Source organism: Eublepharis macularius, chromosome 16, assembly GCF_028583425.1.
Source record: "Eublepharis macularius isolate TG4126 chromosome 16, MPM_Emac_v1.0, whole genome shotgun sequence".
NCBI lineage: Eukaryota > Metazoa > Chordata > Lepidosauria > Squamata > Eublepharidae > Eublepharis > Eublepharis macularius.
The window spans coordinates 15031627-15042720 of NC_072805.1; the positions used below are offsets into that span (position 1 = coordinate 15031627).

Here is an 11094-nt window from a genome sequence, read left to right on the forward strand (position 1 = left end):
TGCGGCTGGAGGAATTCAGGCAGTGGCAGGGACACTCGCAGTGATTCAGAAGGGGGCCCCATAATCAGTGCTAAGCCCCACCTAGGTTTCCCAGGTCCCTATACCCTCCCAGTGGGAGGGGGACCTGGCACTTACCTTGCGTCTGTCATGCGCTTCTCTTTGTGCATGCGCACTCCCAGAGCTCCCATGATGATGTCACTTCCATCCCGTGATGACATCGCTGGCCAAAATTGGCCCCAAATAAAACATGACAGCATTCCCGTGGCCAGCACAACAACGTCACTTCCAGACGTGATGTCATTGCGTTTGCTGGGAGTGTGCATGCTGCGTGTGTTCCCAGGATGCCTGCTGATGGGGGCTTGCCACCTCTCACCGATCACTAGTGATAGGCCGGCAACAGAACAAACCCAGGAGTTTGCCCGCCACCAGAAGACAACCGGAACCCTACCCCGTCAGGCTGAATGCCTGCCTACCTTCTGCCACTGGATTCCAAGAAAGGGAAGGCCCATGCCCATGTGAGGCAGGCAGGAGCCATGCCCACCTCTGGAAGCTAACTACCTGAGCCTCTGACAGGACAGGTGTGAGGGGCTGTTGACGCCAAGCCAGATGCCCCTGTCTGTCAGGGCCCTGCACACACCCGGGGAACCTTCAGTGTGGAGCCCAAGGCAGCTACTCTGTTGCCCTGTGGTTAAGACTGCTCCCTGGCAGTGGAAACAGGACCAGAAAGATGCGGGGGCTAAATATGGCCATTTCCACACGTACTTAAAGGAACGGCCCACTCACTGAACACTGCCAGTTTTTACCCTTCACAAGTCTACGATTTCAAAACGGTAGCAGGCTGTTTGGCTTCCGTTTTGTCGGCATCTTTTCGGGGACTGCGGGAAAGCGCATTCTCAGAAAAGGCACCAAAAACAGAAGTCAAACAGCCTAGTGCTGTTTTGAAATCAGAAATGTGTGGGGTGAAGGGGAACAGCCAGCAGCGTTTGGTAAGTGGGCCATCCCTTTAAGAACATGTGGAAATGGCCTATGTTTCAGTGCAGGGCACTGAGGTTCTTAAATAAAGCACTGGACATAACTGACATTTCTCCCCATCCCCCTGCCCCGATTTGTGATCCCTTCCCAAGAACCCAACACAAGTGACTTCAGAGGGAGGACGGCAGGGCGTCGCACACAAACGCCTGCTGCAGAGAAACCAAAACTAAGAGCCTTCAATTAAAAACTAATCTGATGGAACTGAACTAGACTCCAGCTCCGCTGTCAACAGAGTACCATGCTGCTGTGTAACAGTGGGCTGACCTGCAGTTCTCCTTGTCAAAAGTGTGGAGATTGCAAAGGCCCATTAATTAAACTGAAGCTTTCTCAGGCGGCCTTGACAGTGACAAGTGCTCGCACCCTTCCTGAGGAAACGCATAAAACAGCTCGGCCAGATTGCATAATCCGCACGCGCTTTTCTGCCGTGCACTCTCTCTCGTTCTCTCTCTCCCTGCTATATTTGCTTCCAGCGGAAAATAAGGGACCCTGGCATTGTTAGCGGTGTGCATGTCAGCGTTGTGATAGACTAACAGCCGCTGAAGCCAAAGGTGTGGGAAAGCATTGCTCTATGTGATGCCTGCTGCCAGGCATTTGCACAGCCCAGGACTGTTCCATTTATAGCCAGGGTGATATTATTTAGCTGAACAGCTTTGGAAGCCGATCCAAACACATGGATAATGAGGTCCAGGGAGCTGCTTCTATGGAGTGATACAATTTGGACACAAAAACAATGCAATCTGGGCAAAGAGACTCCCAGGACAATGAGCATCGGACAGTGGAGCTTCCTCAAGCCTGAATAGGAATGCTCAAACACGTTATACAGTTCAGCAATCCTCGAAATACTGGATCCAGGTGCTGAGCAATCTCTTGGACGTGGCTTCCTGCTTGCGATCTTCATCCTGCCCTTTTTCTAAGGAGCAAAAAAGCTGCATACATGCACTCTCCCCTGCTTCTTTCCCTACAACAGAATAGGATGAGATAGAGGGAATGGCCCCGAGTTACCCAGCAGGCTTCGTGATTGTCTGGGGGTTTGAACCTCAAGTCCCTCGGGATCTTGTATGCCATGCTACTGCGGCCCCCCCAGCTGATCCTGGTACTCTGAAACTCAAAGGCAATAGCAACAAGAAGAGTAATCAGCGAACAGTAATATTCCCTCAATAATCCTTACAACAACACTGCAAGGTAGGCCAGTATCCTGTAGCCCACTTTCACAGTATAAAATGGCTTTTTAGTATAAAAGCCATTGCTTTAGCAGAAGGGGGTTGCATTTTTTTTAAGTTGCAGCCTGCTCTTGTGCAAAGAAAATCCTAATGTTATCCAAAGAGCTATTTCCACCGGCACATAGCACTAGCATTAGAATGTTGGTCTAATTTTTTTTCCATTTTCACTTTTAATTTAATAATGCAATTCAAGAATGGCATAACAAAGCAGGAAATGGTCAGCGCTCACAAGCACTGTGCCGTCTTTGGCGCTACCACTTGCGTGATGGCCCTTCTGTTGACAGAACTCCGCTTAGCTGGAGATGAACTCTGCTGACGTTGTGTTGGGAATGTGCCATGATCTCCTCTTTGCGGAGTCCCCCAAATGATGCTGCAAAAGTTTCTTTCTAAGGAGTTTGCAACGTGGTACCTTCCCAACTCCCATTTCAAGAAGGTGACACTCCACATTACGTGGGAGATCCCAATGTTTGCTTTAAAAGTTAAACAGCAGCCATACAGGAGCCGATTCAGATCAAGCCCACAACGCTGAGGAGCATTAATCTCTCCACACACTCAAATGCCACTTCCCTGTAAGAAATCCGTCTGTCTCCAAGCGAGGGTTGCCAGTCCCCCAGTACAGTCAGGGATCCCTCTCCACTGCCTCTCATTTTGCCATAGAGCTTCCAGAGATTCCTAAAGAGGTATGAGGCCACTTCCAGGTTTCCCTTAGAAGTGATGCCATGACTACCCCTGCATGGATGATTGCCCCTCCATGCCCCCCTCCAGCCTCCCACTGGTTGCCAAGCTGGGCCTGGCAACTCTACTCAAAGCAGATAATAGTCATGGCAGGGGGGAAATGTCTATTATAGCCAGGGCTTTTTTTCAGCAGGAACACAGTGGAACGGAGTTCTGGAACCTCTTGAAAATGGTCACATGGCTGGTGGCCCCGCCCCCTGATCTCCAGACAGAGGGGAGTTGAGATTGCCCTCCATGCCGCTGAGGGAAATCTAAACTTCCCTCTGTCTGGAGATCAGGGGGCGGGGCCACCAGCCATGTGACCATTTTCTCCGAGGGCAACCCACTGAGTTCCACCCCCTCTTTTCCCAGAAAAAAGCCCTGATTATTCTATCATGTTGGTATGTGTGTGTAGATTTTTATCAGGGAAATGGCAAGAAGGACCAATGCACGAGGTTTTTTGATGCCCCAGGTGAATTATGACCTTGGTGCGCACATACCCATTCAAACGTGAGCAGGGGCAGTCTGACTGTGTAGGTGAGTGAGGGTGCCAGAGTTTCAGGGGTGCCAAAAAGGCAAGAGGAGACTTTTCTACAGGTAGGAGTGCCTCCCAGATTTATTGGCCATCTGGAAGATGGCAGGGTGGAATCAGTCCTGTTCTCTAGGACTGCAGCACACTAGACATGGGCACGGACAGAAAAAAAAATGAACATGATGTTCATTGCTCGTTGCCATCCACGAACAACAAACAACAAACATTGACAAACATGACCTGTTCTCGAATGCGTTCATTGTTCATTGTTCATTGTTTGTTGTTCGTGGGGGCCAGCAGGCTCTCCTCCAGCTATCAAGATGCCTACTGCACCACTCCCAGAAACCCTACCTGAGCAGGCAGCAGGAAATGTACCAATAATAAACAATAGCTTGGCCCCAGAGCCTGGCAGCAGACCTGGAATCTGAAGGGGTAGATCCTTGTCCTACCACACACAAAGAAAATTCAAGCTCCAATGCACTCTCCCTGTCTCTCTCTCAAAATGCCAACAGCAACTGTCTCTCCCTCACTGTCTGCAAAACCAGAGCTGGGAGCCCCCCTCCCCCCTGCTCTTTCCTTCCTTGTAACAAATTTGGATCTCCACACTTGAAAGGAAGACCTGCCTATCAAGCTAACTTGGGCTTAGATTGGGGTTTCCAGGTCAACTGCAGGAGTTCAGACAGAGTTCAGACAATCCCTGCCTGAGTTGCCAAGGGAATTGATTGCAGGTGCCAGACTGTCTGGCTTGACGAACAGCAACGAATGAGGCTTGCAAGGACCACCTGTTCGTTTAGAATGGGGCCTCGAGAACAGCTTTTTCGCAAACAGCTGATTGGGCTGTTCGTGGGGTTTTTTTTTGTTCGTATTGCTGTTTGTGCCCATCTCTACACATAACAAGGGTGGCAATTAGGACTGGATGCCCAGGCAAAACAGCATGTGGCTTTTGAAACAGCACATGCAGCAGAAAGGAACCTTGAGGAGGGGACCACCACAGAGGGTGGGCCGCCCCAGATGGCATTCAGTCTCCTCTCTCATTCCCCTCCTAACTTGCTGCAGTTGGAAAGGGGAGACCCCATTTGGGCAGGTGTTTCTTTCTTTCTGCAGATTCCTGTTAAGCAGGAAGGGAAGAGGCCATGGAGAAGCTGCCCAGCCGGCATCTCTCCAGAATTTTGACAGAACAAGACTGAGGATAACTGAGAGTGGAACTACAAGTGACAAAAGGCACAGATTGGACCCTTGTCAGCTTCCCTCAAGTTTTGATGGGAAATGTAGGCGTCCTGGTCTTGCAGCTTGGCTCTCCGACTGCTGTCCAATGGACTTTTCAACTGTCACTTGTCCAACATTCCGCCAAGCTGCCTACATTTCCCATCAAAACTTGAGGGAAGCTGACAAGTGTCCAATCTGTGCCTTTTGTCACTTGTAGTTCCGCTCTGAGGAGCCCAGAAGATAGGAGGAGAAGGAAGAGCTCTGCCTGGGGCTTTTTGATGTTCCTCAAACTGGCACCTACTCTGGCCCTGTAGGCAATCTCTTAGGTCCACTTACCGGTTGGGCTGGCCCTGAGAGGAACAGAATTAAATCCAATCCTCCCCCCTTCCCACACTGGCTTTTTAACATTAAAGAATTTGTCAGGTTGTGGATCTCTTACATAATGTGTGATTTGTTCCTATTGAGACTGAGGGGAAAGAATGAGGGTGTGAGGTCAGCGGGGGGTGTCATCACATCAACAGCATGACATAATTTCCAGAATGAACCTGGAAGAGACTTCATGCCACTTCTCTGTGGTTTCACTACAGAGAATTTCCACTCAATCCTAGAGTGACACAATGTCAATCACAGGTTCATCCCAGAAATGATGTCATACAGTCGATGCAACAGCATTTTTTCCTTCACCAGCCTACCAAACGGCGGCAGAGGCCAAGGAGTTGCCGGCAGGACAGACCGGCAACCCTATTTGATCCTGTATCTCTATCCTACACCACTCTACGAAGGATAAGTCCCAATGTCCACTACTGATTCTCCTCTCCTTCTCTTGGATACTTATGGGCCACACAGACAAAATCAGCTGTAGCCACAGGTGGGAGGGGTGCATGCAGCTCAAAGCATATGCCCATTAGGAACCCCTTGAGGAAAGGATGGCGTGCACAAGAACAAAATGAAATCGGTAAATTTCAAAGCAGGGGAAACCTATTGTCCTGGTCATTCTGCCTTTTATAATATTTTTCTTTGTTTCTGTGGAATAAGATACATATTTATTGCTGTCACGCCTTTTTTCTAAATTGTTGACAGAGTATCCTGCTTATTGTTTATTTAAAACATTTGTATGCTGACTTTCTGCCAATTAGAGCCCTCAAAGTTGCAAAGAAAAGTGTAAGTGTGTGTGTGTGTGTGTGTGTGTGTGTGTGTGTGTGTGTGTGTGTGTGTGTGTGTGTACATGTGTGTGTTGGAATATCCTAATGCAACAAATAATGATGTTCTTTCTTTCTTTCCTTAGGACTAAGATATAACATGGAACCTCAGCAACCCAAAAAAGTAAGTTTTAAGAAGTTTGGGGAAGTTGTACTCCATGGCTCATGTTTTCAAGACCAAAAAGGAGAAAATGGGCTGCAACTGACGGAAGAAGGAAGTAACTAGATGAGCAGAGATGATTGGAGAAGGAAGGATGCCTCATGAATACAAATTCGCAGAATACAAATTCGCTTATTAAATTCTCTCAATTTGTTAAGCTGTCGAAATTTAGCTTCTGGTACTTTGTTAGGGCTCGGTAAATTTGACACACTTTGCCTGAAAAAACATTTGGCATATCCACATTTTGCATGAAACTTTACACATTTTTTTTTAAAAAAATCCCTTTTCAAAGTCGCCCAGCCTTACCGCCTTGAAAAAAGCCTGGTGAAATTGCACCATCTAGTGGCCAAGAACCATTTGGAACGGTGAAGTCGAAAAGAGTCCAGTAGTACCTTTAAGACTAACCAACTTTACTGTAGCCTAAGCTTTCGAGAATCACAGTTCTCTTCGTCAGATGCGTGACCACCCTTTGGAATGGTGGTCTTCAGTAAGTACATTCAAAACGACTGGGAACTGTGCAAGGTTTTTGTTTTCAAGGAAAATTCAGTTCCAGATCTCTGGTTAGGGTGGAGAGCTAGTGGCGTATTTATCTGTCTTCAAGTCTGGTTTGGGGCAGGCTAGGCTCGAATTCTCTGGGTTGAACCCCGCCAGTCTTTTCAGTGGATCTCTCAATCCCCCTTGCTGCCACTATCCCGAATGGCTTTTTTTTGTTCCTGGAGGTCTCATGATCCCCAACAAAGCCTTTTTCAATGGTTAAGAGTCTCTTCCATTTCTCACCAGCAGAAAAGTGGTTGGATCCAAGCATGTGTGACAAGTTTATGATATTGGTTGGTCTCCAGAAGGCCCCTCAACACACGAAATGCTTCCCAATCAAGCACTGTAGCATTAAACTGGAAATATGTGGAGAAACAGGAGATGAACCCATGGCAAAGTGAGAGCTTGCAAAAAAACAACAACAACCCCACACATATTGTCGAAGGCTTTCACGGCCGGAGAACGATGGCTGTTGTGGGTTTTCCGGGCTGTATTGCCGTGGTCTTGGCATTGTAGTTCCTGACGTTTCGCCAACAGCTGTGGCTGGCATCTTCAGAGGTGTAGCACCAAAAGACAGAGATCTCTCAGTGTCACAGTGTGGACAAGATGTAGGTCATTTGTATCTACTCAGGAGGGGTGGGGTTGAGCTGAGTCATCCTGTAAGAGTTTCCCAGGGTGTGGAATGCTAATGGCGGGAGGCTTCACTGTATCCTGAGGAGGTTCTTTTGCATATGGATTGGTACTTGATGTGCTAATCTTCTCTGCAAGGCTATTGTCGGGGATAGAATGTTTTGTTAGCCTGGTGTTTTTCAGAACTGGAAACCATGCTCTGTTCATTCTAACAAAACATTCTATCCCCGACAATAGCCCTGCAGAGAAGATTAGCATATCAAGCACCAATCCATATGCAAAAGAACCTCCTCAGGATACAGTGAAGCCTCCCGCCATTAGCATTCCACACCCTGGGAAACTCTTACAGGATGACTCAGCTCAACCCCACCCCTCCTGAGTAGATACAAATGACCTACATCTTTTCCACACTGTGACACTGAGAGATCTCGGTCTTTTGGTGCTACACCTCTGAAGATGCCAGCCACAGCTGCTGGCGAAACGTCAGGAACTACAATGCCAAGACCACGGCAATACAGCCCGGAAAACCCACAACAGCCAACCCCACACATATTCAGCGTGTTATATCTCACTAGGGATGCCAGACCCCCACTGGAGGCGAGGGATCCCCCACCCCCGCTTACCTGGCCAGTGGGGGGGAGCACACCTTCTGTGCATGCTCCCCTGTGGCACTGCGCACTTCTGCGCTCTGCAGCAACCTGATATGGGCTGATTTTTGCCTGGATTGGGCCTGTTTTGGGCCGCTGCAGAGCGCCGCGCTCCTGTACTCTGCAGTGGCTCAAAATGGGCCCGATCCACGCCAAAATGGGCCTGAAATAAGCCCAATCTGGGCCAAAACAGTCACGTTTTGGGCCACTGTGGAGAGCAGGAGCACTTCTGCGCTCTGCAGCATCCCCAATCCGGGCCCCTATGGCCACAACAGAAGAATTTCTTGTACCTCCATTAGCAGAACAAATCCATGCGATCCAACTTGCTATGGTGCATGAGAATTTCCACGATGAAGAAGGCAAACAATCACCCCAGTTTACCATCAAGACATGAGGGGAACTAGTCGGGAAGATCTGGATTCCTGTGTCATGACCCAGAGCCCTGCATGTCCCAGGGTTTCCCATGATGTCGTACCACAGGGAAATGGCCCATGTCTTCATGGTCATTTTCCATTATGAGCTGTGCACACAGCCTTTTTCAATGAAAAAGAAAGAGGTCACTTCTTTGATTCGTCCTACGGTCAAAGCCACAAGGCCATGGTCCCATTTGCCCAGCTTGGTTGACATTCATGTTGCTGCTCTTGAAATTCTTTGGATGTTTAAAGCAGGACCCACCCACCCCAAATTCTCCCTGAAGTGACACACAAAATTTGGGGTAGGGTATGAACTTTCGTGAATCACAAGTCACTTCTTCAGATATAGCTAGAATGTGAGTCCATCTGTCCTTACATCTTGGGGAGTCAATCAAGACCTAGGCTTCCTGTCTCATTACCAATATTGATTTCTCCACACCCCTCTGCATACCCCACCCTATCCAATCATGCCTGCTATTGTCATTCACTGTCTGTTGTCATAAGGCTTTTGTAATCACACCACTCCCCAAGATATAAGGAGTTATGGACTCACATTCTAGCTGTATCTGAAGAATTGAGCTGCAGCTCACGAAAGCTCATACTGTACCACAAATTTTGTTAGTCTTATTGGTGCTACTAGACTCTTGCTCTTTTCTACTGCTACAGACAGACTAATCCATCTTGATCTACCTGAAATGACACGTTAGACAAAATTTGGAAGGAGGCCAAAAGAAACAAACCTGCCAAATAGTAAAGAGTCCAGTAGCACCTTTAAGACTAACCAACTTTATTGTAGCATAAGCTTTCGAGAACCACAGCTCTCTTCATCAGATGCATCTGACGAAGAGAGCTGTGGTTCTCAAAAGCTGACGATGCATCTGACAGAGAGAGCTGTGGTTCTCAAAAGCTGATGATGCATCTGATGAAGAGACCTGTGGTTTTCGAAAGCTTATGCTACAATAAAGTTGGTTAGTCTTAAAGGTGCTATGGACTCCTTACTATTTTGCAACTACAGACTAACACGGCTAACTCCACTGGATCTAAAACCTACCAAAGTGAATCCTCAATATATCTTTTTATTTCCACATGGTATCTGTGTTCAATTGTACCTCGAGATACAAATGTGTGAGGAGATACCCCCACCTGCCCCCAAGATAATTTTTTTCTAACTATTTCACATCAATAATGACCAAACAATTGCACCAGCTTCCAGACTGGGTCTTTCCAGTTTATCTCTAAAATTGATGCTTTTGTGAAGAACAATACATTCGCAAGCAGAAAAGGGTGAAAAATCATTACTGCGGCATCAAAGCCGCATGTAAGACAATGCATTTCTCTCCGTAGTTAAGCGGAACTAAAACCATACAAATAGCTAACCCCATTAAACTGAACAAGCTGTCCGCAGTGATGAATGCGCTCTCATTTAGTAATTTCTTGGGCCTTTTTTCCCCATTAGGACTGCACACCCAGCAACCGTCAGAATGGGAAAATACAAGGGAATGCGGTAGCTGAATTCCCAATTGTAAACCAGAGGACTTCATTAAACCCAGTGCCAAATGGACCGACCAAGCATCAAAGTGCAGATATCAAGCAAAACATGCTGTTTGTTATTAAAGACCATCAGAAAAAAGGTGCAGGAACCTATTCTGCTAGGAGTCATAAGCGAAAGAGGAGATTTGTCATCAAGAAGAGCCCTGTCCTTATTGCCATAAATGGCTCTTTTCCCAACTTGTCCATTCTGAAATCGGAGGATAGAAATGACGTCAAATGGAAAAGCCTATATGAGACCCAAAGGGAGAGAAAGCGAATCATGAGAGAGACGTGCTCCAAATATAAAAGCAACAGCAAAAGAATCATCACGCCGTATCATGTTTCCAGGATATTCGTTGAAGATAAATACCGAATTCTGTACTGTGAAGTTCCCAAAGCTGGTTGCTCCAACTGGAAGAGGGTACTCATGGTTCTTAATGGACTAGCCTCTTCCACCAGAGTTATTCAACACAACACAGTGCATTATGGGAATTACTTAAAAAGGTTGGATGCTTTTGACCACAAAGGAATCAACCATAGGCTCAACACTTACACGAAAATGCTCTTTGTCCGCGAACCTTTTGAAAAGTTGGTTTCTGCGTTTCGAGACAAGTTTGAGCACCCCAACAATTATTACCACCCAGTTTTTGGCAGACCCATCATTTCAAGGTACCGAGTCAATGCCACCAAAGAAGCATTGAGGACAGGTTCTGGGGTGAAATTTAAAGAGTTCATTCAGTACCTTCTAGATGTGCACCGGCCTGTGGGGATGGACATCCACTGGGATCACGTGAACAGACTCTGTAGCCCATGTTTGATAGACTATGATTTTATAGGCAAATTTGAAACCATGGAAGAAGATGCCAACTTCTTCCTGCATTTAATTAACGCTCCACAAAATTTGACTTTTCCTAGGTTTAAAGACAGGCATTCTAATGAAGAGCGAACAACCACGCAAATTATGCAGCAATATTTCACGCAGCTTTCTCCTGCTCAAAGGCAACGCAGCTACGATTTCTATTATATGGATTATCTGATGTTTAACTACTCCAAGCCTTTTGAAGACCTCTACTAAAACAGCTCCTCCTATGCCAGTTTGTGTTAAAGAAATTCCTGGTGAATTGCCCCCATTTACAAATAAGATAAAGGGCAGATCTACACTGCGGGCTTCAACAGGCTAAACAATGTCGTTGTTCTGTCTTTGAGGTGGGGGTGCAGTTAGGACAGTGATCTCCAACATGGTGCCCACAGGTGCCGTGGCATCTACCAGTGTGCTT

General features: G+C 47.1%; 1 protein-coding gene across 1 annotated transcript in view; it reads left to right on the plus strand.

The window, feature by feature from the left end:
* Nucleotides 1-10892, plus strand: part of CHST8 (carbohydrate sulfotransferase 8) — a 319244-nt gene extending 308352 nt beyond the window's left edge. Inside the window, exons 2-3 of the mRNA XM_055000736.1 lie at nucleotides 5990-6027; nucleotides 9744-10892. Coding sequence (XP_054856711.1) covers nucleotides 5990-6027; nucleotides 9744-10892 — 1187 coding nt within the window. The remainder of the gene's footprint in view (nucleotides 1-5989; nucleotides 6028-9743) is intronic.
* The last annotated feature ends 202 nt before the right edge of the window (nucleotides 10893-11094 follow it).